This window comes from Haliotis rufescens, unplaced genomic scaffold (assembly GCF_023055435.1).
Source record: "Haliotis rufescens isolate VD_foot unplaced genomic scaffold, xgHalRufe1.0.p SCAF_11, whole genome shotgun sequence".
NCBI classification, from domain to species: domain Eukaryota; kingdom Metazoa; phylum Mollusca; class Gastropoda; order Lepetellida; family Haliotidae; genus Haliotis; species Haliotis rufescens.
Genome location: NW_025963791.1, coordinates 26,385,333 through 26,402,704, shown reverse-complemented (window position 1 = coordinate 26,402,704; position 17,372 = coordinate 26,385,333). Strand labels below are relative to the sequence as shown.

The following is a 17,372-nucleotide window of genomic DNA, read 5'->3' as shown; positions in this document are numbered from 1 at the left end:
ATTTTATTTTTTATTGATGTATTATTTTAATCTCTCTTATCATATCACCAGAGGCAATTCTACAACCTAGCCCAGCCATCACATGGAGAACTATCGGAGGAATTCTGGACTTCTACATCTTCCTCGGTCCGACACCTGCGGACGTTGTCAGCCAGTACACAGAGGTGATTGGTCGGACATTCATGCCTCCATACTGGAGTCTGGGATTCCATCAGTGCCGATGGGGGTACACCACTGCTCAGAAAACCCTGGACATCGCGAATAAACTCACCAAGGCTGGAATGCCTCAGGTATGTGTTGAAAGGTTGTTGTAGTTTCCACATCAAAGTGACACTACATTTGTCAGTTTGTAATGAATTGCTTCAGTAAGTGCCATTTTACCCTGCTTTCAGCAATACTCCACCAATATCACTGCAGGGGACACCAGAAATGGTCTTCATAGATTGGATGCATGTAGGGAATAGAACCCAGGCTTTCAGTGTGATGAGCAATTGGGTTTTAGTACTTTTACCTTGATTTACAATAGGGGGTGTCCATGGGACCCTCATCAACAGATTAAATAATTGTAAGGGTCCCTGCAGGCAATATGAGGGTCCTGTAAAGTAATGAAATGGTGTAGTGTACTGTACATTTAGATAATTACTAACGAGCCTGGAATGAATCAATGATCGTGTGGACAGTGGTCATGAGTGTTTGATGAAATGACAGATACCCATTACTGCTCTTGATATATCATAGTGCATCCCTTGGGACACAGTATATTTTATTTTCTGCAGCCATTCTCTACATTTGTATGTGATGGGCTGCATATTTGTGAAAGACCTGCAAACCCAAAATTCACTCACTCCCTGTTTGTTTTCAGGATGTGCAGTGGAACGACATTGACTACGCAGATGGCAAGCGAGACTTCACAACATCACCAAAGTTTGGGGACCAAAAGGGTTTGATAGACACGCTGCACTCCCAGGGCAAACACTACATCATGATAGTGGTAGGCCATGTCTCCTTGTAGACCTCATACTGTTATCCATGCAAGTTGAGTAATGGAGTTCATTAACAATGATAAACAGGTAAAATGATCTTGCTACATGTTCATGACGTTTGGGTCGAAATGGTCTAATTGGGGGATTTCTGTTTCTGCTTTTGGCATGTTTTGTACATGTTTTCGTCTTAAGTCGCTCAACTGAACTATTACATTCTGAAAGTTAAACAGTTAGAATAACATAGGCTTTAGGAGCATCCATTGTATTTCTATGGAGCAGGTGGGAAGATTTCAGAAACATGCCCAAAATGAATAGTTTGTTGCAGTGTTGAGAAGAATGAATAGTTTGTTGGCAGTGTTGAGAAGAATGAATAGTTTGTTGCAGTGTTGAGAAGAATGAAAAGTTTATTGCAGTGTTGAGAAGAATGAATACTTTGTTGCAGTGTTGAGAAGAATGAATAGTTTGTTGCAGTGTTGAGAAGAATGAATAGTTTGTTGGCAGTGTTAAGAAGAATGAATAGTTTTTTGGCAGTGTTGAGAAAAATGAATAGTTTGTTGGCAGTGTTGAGAAGACTGAATAGTTTGTTGCAGTGTTGAGAAGAATGAATAGTTTATTGCAGTGTAGAGAAGAATGAATAGTTTGTTGGCAGTGTTGAGAAGAATGAATAGTTTGTTGGCAGTGTTGAGAAAAATGAATAGTTTGTTGCAGTGGTGAGAAAAATGAATAGTTTGTTGCAGTGTTGATAAGAATGAATAGTTTGTTGCAGTGTTGAGAAGAATGAATAGTTTGTTGCAGTGTTGAGAAGAATGAATAGATTGTTGCAGTGTTGAGAAAAATGAATAGTTTATTGCAGTGTTGAGAAGAATGAAAAGTTTGTTGGCAGTGTTGAGAAGAATGAATAGTTTGTTGCAGTGTTAAGAAGAATGAATAGTTTATTGCAGTGTTGAAAAGAATGAATAGTTTTTTGGCAGTGTTAAGAAGAATGAAAAGTTTGTTGCAGTATTGAGAAGAATGAATAGTTTGTTGCAGTGTTGAGAAGAATGAATAGTTTGTTGGCAGTGTTGAGAAAAATGAATAGTTCGTCGCAGTGTTGAGAAAAATGAATAGTTTATTGCAGTGTTGAGAAGAATGAATAGTTTGTTGGCAGTGTTGAGAAGAATGAATAGTTTGTTGCAGTGTTGAGAAGAATGAATAGTTTGTTGCAGTGTTGAGAAGAATGATTAGTTTGTTGCAGTGTTGAGAAGAATGAATAGTTTGTTGGCAGTGTTGAGAAGAATGAATAGTTTGTTGCAGTGTAAAGAAGAATGAATAGTTTGTTGCAGTGTTGAGAAGAATGAATAGTTTGTTGGCAGTGTTGAGAAGACTGAATAGTTTGTTGCAGTGTTGAGAAGAATGAATAGTTTATTGCAGTGTTGAGAAGAATGAATAGTTTGTTGGCAGTGTTGAGAAGAATGAAAAGTTTGTTGCAGTGTTAAGAAGAATGAATAGTTTGTTGCAGTGTTAAGAAGAATGAATAGTTTGTTGGCAGTGTTGAGAAGAATGAATAGTTTGTTGGCAGTGTTGAGAAGAATGAATAGTTTGTTGCAGTGTTGAGAAGAATGAAAAGTTTATTGCAGTGTTGAGAAGAATGAATAGTTTGTTGGCAGTGTTGAGAGGAATGAATAGTTTGTTGGCAGTGTTGAGAAAAATGAATAGTGTGTTGAGAAAAATGAATAGTTTGTTGGCAGTGTTGAGAAAAATGAATAGTTTGTTGCAGTGTTGAGAAGAATGAATAGATTGTTGCAGTGTTGAGAAAAATGAATAGTTTATTGCAGTGTTGAGAAGAATGAAAAGTTTGTTGGCAGTGTTGAGAAGAATGAATAGTTTGTTGCAGTGTTAAGAAGAATGAATAGTTTATTGCAGTGTTGAGAAGAATGAATAGTTTGTTGGCAGTGTTGAGAAAAATGAATAGTTTGTTGCAGTGTTAAGAAGAATGAATAGTTTATTGCAGTGTTGAGAAGAATGAATAGTTTGTTGGCAGTGTTGAGAAGAATGAAAAGTTTGTTGCAGTATTGAGAAGAATGAATAGTTTGTTGGCAGTGTTAAGAAGAATGAATAGTTTATTGCAGTGTTGAGAAGAATGAATAGTTTGTTGGCAGTGTTGAGAAGAATGAATAGTTTGTTGGCAGTGTTGAGAAGAATGAATAGTTTGTTGCAGTGTTAAGAAGAATGAATAGTTTATTGCAGTGTTGAGAAGAATGAATAGTCTGTTGGCAGTGTTGAGAAAAATGAATAGTTTGTTGCAGTGTTGATAAGAATGAATAGTTTATTGCAGTGTTGAGAAGAATGAATAGTTTGTTGGCAGTGTTGAGAAGAATGAAAAGTTTGTTGCAGTGTTGAGAAGAATGAATAGTTTGTTGCAGTGTTGAGAAGAATGAATAGTTTGTTGGCAGTGTTGAGAAAAATGAATGGTTCGTTGCAGTGTTGAGAAAAATGAATAGTTTATTGCAGTGTTGAGAAGAATGAATAGTTTGTTGGCAGTGTTGAGAAGAATGAATAGTTTGTTGCAGTGTTGAGAAGAATGAATAGTTTGTTGCAGTGTTAAGAAGAATGAATAGTTTATTGCAGTGTTGAGAAGAATGAATAGTTTGTTGGCAGTGTTGAGGAGACTGAATAGTTTGTTGCAATGTTGAGAAGAATGAATAGTTTATTGCAGTGTTGAGAAAAATGAATAGTTTGTTGGCAGTGTTAAGAAGAATGAAAAGTTAGTTGCAGTGTTGAGAAGAATGAATAGTTTGTTGCAGTGTTAACAAGAATGAATAGTTTGTTGCAGTGTTGAGAAGAATGAATAGTTTGTTGGCAGTGTTGAGAAGAATGAATAGTTTGTTGGCAGTGTTGAGAAGAATGAATAGTTTGTTGGCAGTGTTGAGAAGAATGAATAGTTTATTGCAGTGTTGAGAAGAATGAATGGTTTGTTGCAGTGTTGAGAAGAATGAATAGTTTGTTGGCAGTGTTGAGAAGATGGAATAGTTTGTTGGCAGTGTTGAGAAGAATGAATGAATAGTGTGTTGGCAGTGGTGAGAAGAATGAATAGTGTGTTGGCAGTGGTGAGAAGAATGAATAGTTTGTTTGATTGTGCTCATTACATATAAACAAATCAAATTCACACTTCATACTTAGTCCGGTCTAATTTAGTCTTGGCCTCTTCTTGTCCCATATAAACGCCGCGATGTAATAAAAATTAAAAATTTGGAAGCTGTTCTGTGTACAGCTGCTCTAAAAAATATCACATAGCTGTAATCATGGTAAGTGACATGAATGAGTCATGAACATTGTGTTCACCAGGATCCTGGGATAAGCAACTCCCAGAAGCCAGGCAGCTACCTTCCCTATGACCTGGGGCTCTCCATGAACATCTACATCAACAACACCGACGACAAACCACTTGTAGGGAAGGTGAGTACAACAGTCACATCATCGTTATTTCGTCTGATTGTTACTGCTGATTCTGTAAACAAATGGTTTATTTGTCAATCTTTGATGATTTAGAAGCTGCTAAAACAACATTCATTTATTCTGCTGGAATGATTTTGTTCACTTGAAAAGCTGTGCACTGAGAGGACCATTTTGATCGATTCTCATTTTAAGAGGTACATCATTATTACCTGTCAATGGAATGCTCAGTATGTAAAGTGTTTCTAGGTTAGAGTAGGTCCCCTGTAACCATCACTTGTCATATCATATGAAGCAACTAAATTGATCTGATGTTCAGACTAGGTGGCTTGCTTGATTGTGTGTCATCTAGTCACCTATGCTTGTCGTAAGATGCGACTAATGGGATTGGGTGGTCAGACCCGCTGAATTGGTTGATGCATGTCATCATATCCCTATTGTGTGGATTGTGCTCATGATGTCAATCACTGGATTGTCTGGTCCAGACTTGATTATTTACAGACTGCTGTCATATAGATGGAATGTTGCTGAGTGTGGCGTTAAACAACAAATAAACAAACGGACAAAACAAGCATTGGTCATGATTGCTCATAACAGCAATCACTGGTTTGTGTGGCCCAGATTCGATTGTATATAGCTGGAATATTGCTATGTACGAGGTTAAACAAGAAATAAATGAAGAGCTTTCTATGACATAGCTAAGTTACTGGTCAAAGCAGCCATAAACCAAACTTGTTGAGTCCAGCTTGAAGTTGTTCCTTAGGTGTGGCCTGGTTCGACAGTGTTCCCCGACTTCACCAACCCCCTGTCTGTGGAGTACTGGACCACTGTGGTGAAGACTTTCCAGGATTCCGTCAAGTTTGATGGCATGTGGATTGTAAGTGAACAAATCACATTGTTGATTATGTCACGAGTGTTTATTTTCATTAATTTGATTTTTGTGTGAAGTGATCAAAGAAATTTCTTATCACGATAATGTAAGACACTAGGACAGTAAAAACGATTCACCGTTACCTACGATATCATCGATACTTTGGTACAAATGATACTTGAATCGTCAATTTGTGAGATCACCATACTCTAATACTAAAACAGGAACTAACCAGTTACTTCCCATAAGAAGCAGAGGTAGAAAAGCACCACCTGGACACATGGCAGAACACAAGGATGTGGTTCCTGAGGACTCGCTACTAACTCTTATATTTAATAACCATCCCTTTATATATAACTGTTTTGTTCTTTTGGTTTTCTTCGTCAGAGTTTTTCAGATTACAATAAACAGGATAAATAAATGTGTGAAGAAGGAGGTTTTAGAGCTGTATTTCAGTAATTTCATCATTTCCTACAATTTTATGTGTATCGTGATACAAATTGTATTGTAAGATACCAGACGATACTCTGTTTGAAGATTTATACTCATATAATAATAGGTCATGTGGCTGCCTCAGTCATTGTCACTCCAACTTGTTATCCACAGGATATGAATGAGATCAGCAACTTTGTAACTGGATCTACCACAGGCTGTTCACTGACAGACAGATATGAACATCCCCCTTACCTGCCTGGTCAGTGTTCTGTACAGTCAGCTTCACTCTGTGTTTGTATTGGATAAATCATTGGATTGGTTTTGTTTGTGTTTAATGCTACAGTCTGTAATATTCTATCTATATCATGGCAGTGTTTACATAATCAGATTACCATGCTTGTTATAAAAATTATAATTTGGTCTGATTAGAAACTTAATATTTATCAATATTTACCATGTTTACAGCATGACCTTGGACTATTATTTCAGGAGTGAAAGGCGGTTCACTGAGGTTCACTACCATCTGTGCTTCAGCCAAGCAGTATCTGTCCCGCACCTATAATGTCCACAACCTTTACGGCCTGGGGGAAACCTACGCTTCATACCAGTATGTATCTATGTCCGTCACATGATCACAAAACCTCAAGGTGGATCCAGGTGATGGTTCAAGGGATAATTTCATGTCAAATTCACGTTATAATTCCTTCAAATACTCTACCTCCATTACATCATTGCCATAAATTCCTGTTTAGGCTGAGAATTACACTAAAATTTTATAGATTTTCATCAGGCTGCAATGAATAGTGTAAAGAAACTTTTGACAAACTCTCCATGTCATGGCACAAAAATACTGATTCTAGAATCACTCGGTTGTCAGCAAAAAAAGTCTACATCCTCAACAAGTACTTATAAGAAGGGGAAAGTGACTGAATCTGGTGTGATACCCACACTGTGAGTGTTGTGTGGGGGCCCTGTCTCTCCTTGTGATGGGAGATCTCGCTGCTAATACCACCCTCCCATATTCGTAAAGGAGCAGACATACTGACATATGTCTGAGCCTGTCGGCTACAGTAGGTTATCTTGGCTAGAAAGAAGCACCACCCGATACTACACTCCCCTTTAATCAATGAGTTCATGGATGAAATCATTTCATACATGTCTGAAATGATAGACAAATGCTTGCAATCAGTATCATAGAAGTTTATTGACCTAAGAAAACCTGTATCTCAACTGGAAGTTGTGAATAGATATAATAGATTTGGTTGAGTATCGCAGGGCGATTTTTAAGAGCTACCAAACACACAGCCAAGCTGAGTCAGCGAGTTACAACGACAATAGAAAGGTCATTAGAAGGTGATGTGAATCTCAAATATCCCCGTCCTTCTACACTCAAGGGGAGGAAGAGCATGCTCATCGGGCATCTCATCACAACTTGCATGGAGATGGACTCCACTCTCCATCTATTCACCATCATGAGGCGCGTTGAAAGAGATTCTTTATGCAGGACCTCAAGAACATGTCCCATCTCAAATTGTTACGCGGTCCAGGCATAAGGTTATAGTGAAGTTGATGTTATGTCACACAACATTAAAGTATACATTCCTCCCACTCCTAAGCCACAGATCTGATGACAAAGACAGTACTACTCTACGTCATCACAGCTCACCCCAGCGCATTTTGCTTTGGGGATGCGGCTGCGTATGGAATCTATTTCTGAGGATGCCTTTATGCCTACACAGTCAAAGACATCATTGAAGAGTTACATCACTTGATGCCAGCCTTATGTCCCACCAACAAGGAGGAGCTAACTGCCAAGCTGTTTTTAGAGCCTCCAGGCTATGAAGAACCAGTACCTAATACTGGAGAATTTCACACCTTTCCCTTCCCATCATACATCAATAAAACAGAAGGCTCTCAGCATGGATCTTCTTCTTCCTCAAGCAAAATGCAGCCTTTCTCATCCAACTACTATTACACCTGGGCTTCTTGGTTCACCCGACAAGTCATAATTACAAACCACTCAAGACATTGTGTATATGGGGGCGAGATTCCAGCTCAAGAAAGGCACACTAAGGCATCCAGAGGACACATACGCAAGAGCAAAGGACATGATCTTAAGCACACTCCTCCAGCCCATCAGGTCTCAACATTTTTGGATGCCTTGCCTAGGTCCACTCACATCCATAGGCAGGCTACAGTTACACTACCAAAGAGCGGGACTTAGATGCACTAACTCAACCTCAACCTCTTCCATCTCAAGGGGTGGTCGGGTAGCCTAGTGGTAAAAGTGTTCGCTTGTCATGCCGAAGACTCGGGTTCAATTCCTGACATGGGTACAATGTGTGAAGCCCCTTTCTGGTGTCCCCCGCTGTGTTATTGCTGCTGGAATATTTCTAAAAGTGGCGTAAAACCATACTCACACACTCTTCCAGCTCAGCTGTCGGAACTAAATTGGTGTCTACTTTGTCAAAACATCATGCCAAGTATACTTCTCATTTTTCTCACTTCCACATCCCCTCTACAGGGACACATTTAATTAGGGATGGGGCACTCACATGGTGACACCAAGAGACAGTAGAAATGGTCTAGCCAGAACAGGGAATTACACATCAACCATCCTGAAATGAGTGCGATATTTATAGCTACCCAAGCATGGCAAGTTCAGCTGCACCATTCATCAGTACTGACAACATTGGTAGCATACATACAGCACCAAGACTACATGAGGTCACAGCCTTTGTTGAAGGAGGTTACATGTTTATATTCCTTGGCAGACACAGTGAGCTGCAGGATGGAAGCACATCAAAAACCAGCATGTTAGACATACTTGCAGGTTGCTTATCCTGGAAGAACAAGATCGTGCCCACAGAATGGGCACACCATCCAGGGATATTCAAGTGGATGGCCTCAGTCTGGGATACACATCTCGACCTATTCACAACCTGCCAACAAATTGCCTTGCACATGCACAGTTGCATTTCCTGTGAAGGATAGGTTTCCCTCACAACTATTAGATATGTTGGCAGTGATATGGACATTGAAAATTTTATAGTGTGATTATAAACAGGAATTTATGGCTATGATGTAATAGAGGTAGTATTCTTAGAATTATACACAATGATAACTATTGTTTGATTTCACCTTGCCCAGAAAACTAAATTATCTATTCCAGAGCTCTCCTGGCAGCTAGGCCTGGAAAGAGGCCATTTATAATATCCCGATCTACCTTCCCTAGTCAGGGTCACTTTGGCGGTCACTGGACCGGAGACAATGATGCCACATACTACGACATGTACAAGTCCATCTCGGGTGAGTGAGGTTTAAATGGTGTTTGTCAGTGGAGCCTGGTATGTTTGCATGCCAGGATAGTCTATACTTGGAGAAATATGAATTTTACTACAGATCTCAAAATTATCAGGGCACAAATGATTGATATGCAAGAAAATTTTGTCAGGACTCAATAGTATTAATCAACAACAAAATACATCTGTTTCAGGAGTGGTGTGTTTACAATGTCAGTTTTAATGCATAAATTTAATAATAAGTGACAGGTATAAACATGAGCAATTGCACAAATTACAACTATTGTAGTTATTTTACACATGATTTTACAGAATGATTTGAGTGATCAACAGATTTGGTAATTCATGAAAGATTACTTGAAAAAAACATCAAATCATAGATAAAATTTTAGACCATGATTGGATTGTCTCGATCGCATGTACCAACATGCTATGGTAGTGTACTTACATTTCAGATATCCTGAGTTTTAACATGTTCGGAATACCCATGGTGGGTTCAGACATTTGTGGGTTCAGACATGCTACAAATGAGGCGCTGTGTCAGCGCTGGTACCAGCTGGGAGCTTTCTACCCTTTCTCCAGGAGTCACAATGATCAGCACCAGCCGGTAGGTGCAGGGGTGGGGCCATACAGCTATCTGTTGGTGCAGGGGAGGGGCCATACAGCTGCTGGTAGGTGCAGGGAAAGGGGGCTATACAGCTGCTGGTAGGTGCAGGGGAGGGGCATACAGCTGCCGGTAGGTCAAGGGGGAAGGGGCATACAGCTGCAGGTAGGTGCAGGGGAGAGGCCATACTGCTGCTGGTAGGTCAAGGGGAAGGGGGCTATACAGCTACAGGGGAGGGGCATACAGCTGCTGGTAGGTGCAGGGGAGGGGCCATACAGCTGCCGGTGGGTCAAGGGGGAGGGGGCATACAGCTGCAGGTAGGTGCAGGGGAGAGGCCATACAGCTGCTGGTAGGTGCAGGGGAGGGGCCATACAGCTGCCGGTAGGTCAAGGGGGAGGGGGCATACAGCTGCAGGTAGGTGCAGGGGAGAGGCCATACAGCTGCTGGTAGGTGCAGGGGAGGGGCCATACAGCTTCTGGTAGGTGCAGGAAGAGAGCATACAGCTGCCGATAGGTGCAGGGGAGGGGCCATACAGCTTCTGGTAGGTGCAGAGGAGAGGCCATACAGCTGGCGGTAGGTGCAGGGGAGGGCACATACAGCTGCTGGTAGTTGCAGGGGAGGGGGCATACAGCTGCAGGGGGAGATTGAGGTGCAGGTAGGTGTGAAGCTCATACAGCTGCCGGTAGTTGCAGGGGGAACATTGAGGTGCAGATAGGTAGGGGTGGGTGGAGAGGTAGGGGGATACAACTGATGGAAAGTGCAGGGAATGGGGTGGGTAAATTATTTTTTCCAGACAATTCTGAGAACATTTCAATATCCACGTATCGACATACTTTAGAAAAGTTGCATTGCTTGAATCATCCAGTTCCTATGGTAGTAAAGAATTCTAACCAATGGTTAATGTCACTGACAATAAGACAAAAGTCTTTAGTGTAATGTTTTTGTTTATGACAGAGTTGACGTGTGATTTCAGGACCAAGACCCGACTGCCTTCAGTGAGTCCATGCTGGACTCGACACGGAGTGTGTACCGGATCCGGTACTCCCTCCTGCCATACCTCTACACGCTGTTCTTCAAGAGTCACACCATGGGGGATACTGTAGCCAGGCCAGTCTTTATGGAGTAAGTGACCAATATATGATTCATACAAATATGGTAACCTTCCTGACATCGTGTCCTGTTGCCACAGTGTCAAGAAATTTGTCATCCTTACAATTTTCTTCTTATTACCCTACCCAACATGAAGATCTGTGTTGGAATTGGTCTTCAGCAACCCATGCTTGTCATAAGAGACAATTAATGGGATCGGGTTGTCAGACTCGCTGATGCCTGTGATTGTATCCCAATTGCATAGATGGATGCTCATAATGTCAATCACTGGATTGGCAGGTCCAGACTCGGTTATTAACAGACCTCCATTATTTATATTTATAGTGTGGCGTTAAAAAACAAGCAAACAAACAAACATTATGTTATGCTAATCATATAATTGAGAGATGGCAAGTTTAACACTACTTGTTGCCATGAGGGTAGATTGGTCTGTGAATGGAAAACATGGACAAGACAGGTGTCAACAAGTACATGTGTCACCCTCTATTCCCCAGATTCCCAGAGGACAAGTTTTCGTACACTGTTGACAAACAGTTCATGTGGGGGCCAGCTCTCATGATCTCCCCAGCGCTGGAACAGGTGAGATAGAGCAGGACACTGGAAACAAGGGGTGTAACAGTTAATGGTAACCATGTGTTGTCAGGCTGATTGTGTGTCATCATTTACTTGTTATTTATGCGATACTATGCATTATTACAGCTATCTGATGGCTGCCAGTAAATTTTCGACACTGGACCCAACAAAGTAGAAAGTAATATCATCAGCATCCCAAGCCATGGGGTAGCTATGACATGCGGTCAACCAAATCACCAAGCCTAACCACTCAGTCCATTTCAGGACCACTTACTGAGGGCCTGTTCTACCCTGACGGCTTGGATCTTTCTCATGCATTAAAACTGGAATATTGCTGACTGCAGTGTGAAAGCAATCTTGATCATTCACTGGCTGTATGTCAGATTGTTGATACATTGAAATTGTACATGGAAATACATCAATGACCTGTTATGAAATCAACATTTGACATAATTATCAAGCATGACTATTTATTGTTCCTATAAGCGAATTACTTATTTCAATCAGTAAATATTTACCGACTTTCAGAGTGTAGCAGGGCATGGATTCATTCTGTGGATGACATTATTGTCAGCTTGTTAACAGTATTACCGGTACTTCCTAAACATGTGGACAAGGTGCCTGACCCCATATCAGAAGGTCCATGCTTCAAATCCCATCATGAACTATACCTCCTGTACCTTCTATCGCTGTAGTGTAGAGTACTGCAGAAATCAAACCGTCTGAAATCAGAATTCAGTAATGTACCCTAACCATGCTAACTGCACAACACACGAGCAACTGGACAAGTCCATAAGAAGGTTCACAAGACCAGACTTGAGTTGTAATCTATTGACTGTTCGAATCATGATAAAAGAATACAATTTGCGCTACCCTAATGTGTATTGTTTTAAAATGTAGTTTGTCCTTAACTGTTGTAGTTGATGCACAAGGGCAATTTATCCAACATCACATGCAGCACCAAATACGTTTTTATTTAAATTTGATTCATTTTAATCATGTGACACTAAACATTGTACAAGTGCATTATGGGGCCTAGTTCCTGCTGTTACTCATTCATGAGGTGATCCTTTCACTCAGGGAGTTCATGTTACCAATCTTCCGCCACCATGGTCTGGTGGTAGAGCCCCGGCTGCGTCATACCAAAAGATGTTAAAAAATGGTACATGTTGTTATCCTGTCTGGCGGTCGGCATTACAGGGCTAAAACAAGGACTGGTCGGCTCGGAGTCAGTATACTGTGTCTGAGTAGGGTATTCATGTTAAACTGCGACATGGTATCTCAGTGCGCTAGCACAATATAACTGGCTAGCACAATATAACTGGCATTAGTCTAGCCTAGTACAAGCAGCCACACAACACATGCATGTCGATATATAAGTGCAATAATCTTGAACTTGGTGTTAAACCCCATTTCACCTCACCTCACCCATGACTTACTTTCGCTTTCCTGCAAGTACATGTTCACTCTTCCATGACTGTATCATTTCTCTCTTCCGTGAGTTCATGTCACTTTCCTATGATTTAATACTTTCTCTCTTCCGTGAGTTCATGTCACTTTCCTATGATTTAATACTTTCTCTCTTCCGTGAGTTCATGTCACTTTCCTATGATTTAATACTTTCTCTCTTCCGTGAGTTCATGTCACTTTCCTATGATTTAATACTTTCAATCTTCCGTGAGTTCATGTCACTTTCCTATGATTTAATACTTTCTCTCTTCCGTGAGTTCATGTCACTTTCCTATGATTTAATACTTTCAATCTTCCGTGAGTTCATGTCACTTTCCTATGATTTAATACTTTCTCTCTTCCGTGAGTTCATGTCACTTTCCTATGATTTAATACTTTCAATCTTCCGTGAGTTCATGTCACTTTCCTATGATTTAATACTTTCAATCTTCCGTGAGTTCATGTCACTTTCCTATGATTTAATACTTTCAATCTTCCGTGAGTTCATGTCACTTTCCTATGATTTAATACTTTCAATCTTCCGTGAGTTCATGTCACTTTCCTATGATTTAATACTTTCAATCTTCCGTGAGTTCATGTCACTTTCCTATGATTTAATACTTTCAATCTTCCGTGAGTTCATGTCACTTTCCTATGATTTAATACTTTCAATCTTCCGTGAGTTCATGTCACTTTCCTATGATTTAATACTTTCAATCTTCCGTGAGTTCATGTCACTTTCCTATGATTTAATACTTTCAATCTTCCGTGAGTTCATGTCACTTTCCTATGATTTAATACTTTCTCTCTTCCGTGAGTTCATGTCACTTCCTATGATTTAATACTTTCAATCTTCCGTGAGTTCATGTCACTTTCCTATGATTTAATACTTTCTCTCTTCCGTGAGTTCATGTCACTTCCTATGATTTAATACTTTCAATCTTCCGTGAGTTCATGTCACTTTCCTATGATTTAATACTTTCTCTCTTCCGTGAGTTCATGTCACTTCCTATGATTTAATACTTTCAATCTTCCGTGAGTTCATGTCACTTTCCTATGATTTAATACTTTCAATCTTCCGTGAGTTCATGTCACTTTCCTATGATTTAATACTTTCAATCTTCCGTGAGTTCATGTCACTTTCCTATGATTTAATACTTTCAATCTTCCGTGAGTTCATGTCACTTTCCTATGATTTAATACTTTCAATCTTCCGTGAGTTCATGTCACTTTCCTATGATTTAATACTTTCAATCTTCCGTGAGTTCATGTCACTTTCCTATGATTTAATACTTTCTCTCTTCCGTGAGTTCATGTCACTTTCCTATGATTTAATACTTTCAATCTTCCGTGAGTTCATGTCACTTTCCTATGATTTAATACTTTCAATCTTCCGTGAGTTCATGTCACTTTCCTATGATTTAATACTTTCAATCTTCCGTGAGTTCATGTCACTTTCCTATGATTTAATACTTTCAATCTTCCGTTAGTTCATGTCACTTTCCTATGATTTAATACTTTCTATCTTCCGTGAGTTCATGTCACTTTCCTATGATTTAATACTTTCAATCTTCCGTGAGTTCATGTCACTTTCCTATGATTTAATACTTTCAATCTTCCGTGAGTTCATGTCACTTTCCTATGATTTAATACTTTCAATCTTCCGTGAGTTCATGTCACTTTCCTATGATTTAATACTTTCAATCTTCCGTGAGTTCATGTCACTTTCCTATGATTTAATACTTTCAATCTTCCGTGAGTTCATGTCACTTTCCTATGATTTAATACTTTCAATCTTCCGTGAGTTCATGTCACTTTCCTATGATTTAATACTTTCAATCTTCCGTGAGTTCATGTCACTTTCCTATGATTTAATACTTTCAATCTTCCGTGAGTTCATGTCACTTTCCTATGATTTAATACTTTCAATCTTCCGTGACTCTCTCCATTCTTCATCATTTTCCTTCTGCCATGGTTTCAGAATATGACCCGTGTGCCTGCATATTTCCCTCGCTCCACTTGGTTCTACTTCTCCAATGGGCGTCGGATGACCGACACTGGTGGCACCTTCTACCTCCCTGCACCCATGAACTTCATCAACCTCAACTTCAGGGGTGGCTACATCATCCCCATGCAGGAGCCAGCGCTCACGACAACACAGAGGTACTGGTTTACAGTCAACTGAATTTGAGTTTTGAATAATACCATTAGGATTGGAAAAGAAAATCCTTTAAGAAAATTGATATGTACTGACATCATTGATGCAGCAAACCAACCTCGTTCCCTCATTGATGCTGTAGACCATGCTGTTTGGATTAACATGTTACTCCCATGGATGGTCTTTATTAATAACAGAGGAAATCATACTGGAGTCATTGCATTTAATTACTTGTGTCAAAAATGAGCTTTATTGTTTGGTAATGGGAAGGGATTATCTACACCAAATTGAAGTAATAGGCAGCACAAAATTTGGAGAATGTTGGATTATCTGTCCAGAATGAATTAATTTTATAAGTTAAGATCCATGGTGAGGGAAATATACTCCATAACTCCTCCTCAGTTATTTGTGACAATGCATTCATATGAAGTTACATTTCAATGAGCCTCTTGAAAGCAATGAAATACATTTTTATAATCCTCAGTGAGAATTACTAAAAATAATTCCTAAAATTAGTGGTCCCTTTGAGTTTGTTATAACCATAGTTTACTGTATATTCCCCCCCCCCCCCCCCCCCCCCTTACGTAATATGAATATGTTCATGTTAGTAGTGTTAAAAACATCACATATTGTTTAATATTGTATGTAAAGATGCAAGTGATGTCTTGGCATTTGATTGGATAAACATTTTTTGTGGAGTAATGTTTCCATTGACCTAAAGCAATGTAGGCCACACCCACTAGCAGATCACTGTTTCCTGATTGGTTGATAATGGAGGGGGCAGGGCTTGTGCTGCATTATTGCACTGAACGATGACACTGATTTTATATCATTTTGTTGTCCAAGTTCTTGTGTTAAGTGTTTAAATAAGCAGTTTTGAAGTTATTATTCTAGACTTTATTATTCTTATAAGAATTGACTTCAACATGTTCAATATTCTGTGTTTGTGGAGGTTTTAACCTGGAAAATGGTGTGCAAACGTTGAGGAAATCCATGTGCACACATATTTTTAAAGATTGTAACTCCATAAACGCAATGCATATTAAAGTCAATTTCTTATTATGAAGTTGAATTTCATCCATATATTGTTTTCATTTTCTTTTCACAGTCGAAAAAATAATTTCTGGTTGGTAGTAGCAATGCCTCGCAGCCCCCTGTTTGCCAAGGGTGAGCTGTACTGGGATGATGGAGATTCTGTGGGTAGGTCCTGTCTCTGCTTGGGTGATACTCTGATAAATTAGTTACTCATTACTGATGAAAATACTAACCATACTGGCATTGTATATATGGCTAAAAAAATTATAGACTTGGTTCTCTGGCACCGCCCACATCATCATAAAGTTTGCAGCATGTTCTGTTTTTATTTCCATTTTTAAAAAAAATAAAAAACATCCTTGAATATTCCAAGTCTAACGTTTGTCAAATACTCTATTCCAGTATTTTACTCATCAAGGAATACATTTATGTAGGAGTTGCTTTCACAGGGTGAAATACACCCGCTTGAACTATTGTTTCAAAAGCCATTGCCTGAGAACCAATGTGTGTATTCTCATCCTTAATCAATGTCAATGTGTACAAATAAAGAGTTTCTTACATTGATAGTAAATATATCTGCGTTTGCCTTGCCACTAGTGCTGAGTTTGTATGTGTCATATTGTTGTAACATGACCTCACTATTGGGATGTGTGTCATATTGTTGTAACATGACCTCACTATCAGGATATGTGTCATATTGTTGTACCATGACCTCACTATCGGGTAATGTGTCAGATAGTTGTACCATGACCTCACTATCGGGATGTGTGTCATATTGTTGTAACATGACCTTACTATCGGGATATGTGTCATATAGTTGTAACATGACCTCACTATCGGGATATGTGTCATATAGTTGTAACATGACCTCGCTATTGGGATATGTGTCAGATAGTTGTAACATGACCTCACTATCGGGATATGTGTCATATAGTTGTAACATGACCTCACTATTGTGATATGTGTCATATTGTTGTAACATGACCTCACTATCGGGATATGTGTCATATAGTTGTAACATGACCTCTCTATCGGGCTGTGTATCATATTGTTGTAACATGACCTCACTATCGGGTAATATGTCAGATAGTTGTAACATGACCTCGCTATTGGGATATGTGTCAGATAGTTGTAACATGACCTCACTGTCGGGATATGTGTCATATTGTTGTAACATGACCTCACTATCGGGATGTGTGTCATATTGTTATAACATGACCTCACTATCTGGATATGTGTCATATAGTTGTAACATGACCTCACTATCGGGATATGTGTCATATAGTTGTAACATGACCTCACTATCGGGATATGTGTCATATCGCAAACAGTGTTCTGTTTCAGCCCTAGAATTTATGGCATCAGAACATTTGGTTAAACTCCAAGGATGAAATACCTTCTGTCATCTGACTATGAATGC

General features: G+C 39.5%; 1 protein-coding gene across 2 annotated transcripts in view; it reads left to right on the top strand.

Annotated features, from left to right (window-relative positions):
• Nucleotides 1-17,372, top strand: part of LOC124132741 (lysosomal alpha-glucosidase-like) — a 29,160-nt gene that overhangs the window by 6,975 nt on the left and 4,813 nt on the right. The window contains exons 6-17 of one of the 2 annotated variants that reach the window (XM_046496817.2): nucleotides 52-290; nucleotides 863-991; nucleotides 4,308-4,418; nucleotides 5,179-5,292; nucleotides 5,893-5,980; nucleotides 6,211-6,328; nucleotides 8,894-9,030; nucleotides 9,479-9,630; nucleotides 10,601-10,749; nucleotides 11,232-11,316; nucleotides 14,741-14,922; nucleotides 16,026-16,117. In XM_046496817.2, coding sequence (XP_046352773.2) covers nucleotides 52-290; nucleotides 863-991; nucleotides 4,308-4,418; nucleotides 5,179-5,292; nucleotides 5,893-5,980; nucleotides 6,211-6,328; nucleotides 8,894-9,030; nucleotides 9,479-9,630; nucleotides 10,601-10,749; nucleotides 11,232-11,316; nucleotides 14,741-14,922; nucleotides 16,026-16,117 — 1,596 coding nt within the window. The remainder of the gene's footprint in view (nucleotides 1-51; nucleotides 291-862; nucleotides 992-4,307; nucleotides 4,419-5,178; nucleotides 5,293-5,892; nucleotides 5,981-6,210; nucleotides 6,329-8,893; nucleotides 9,031-9,478; nucleotides 9,631-10,600; nucleotides 10,750-11,231; nucleotides 11,317-14,740; nucleotides 14,923-16,025; nucleotides 16,118-17,372) is intronic. The other variant, XM_046496818.2, reaches the window with a different exon arrangement.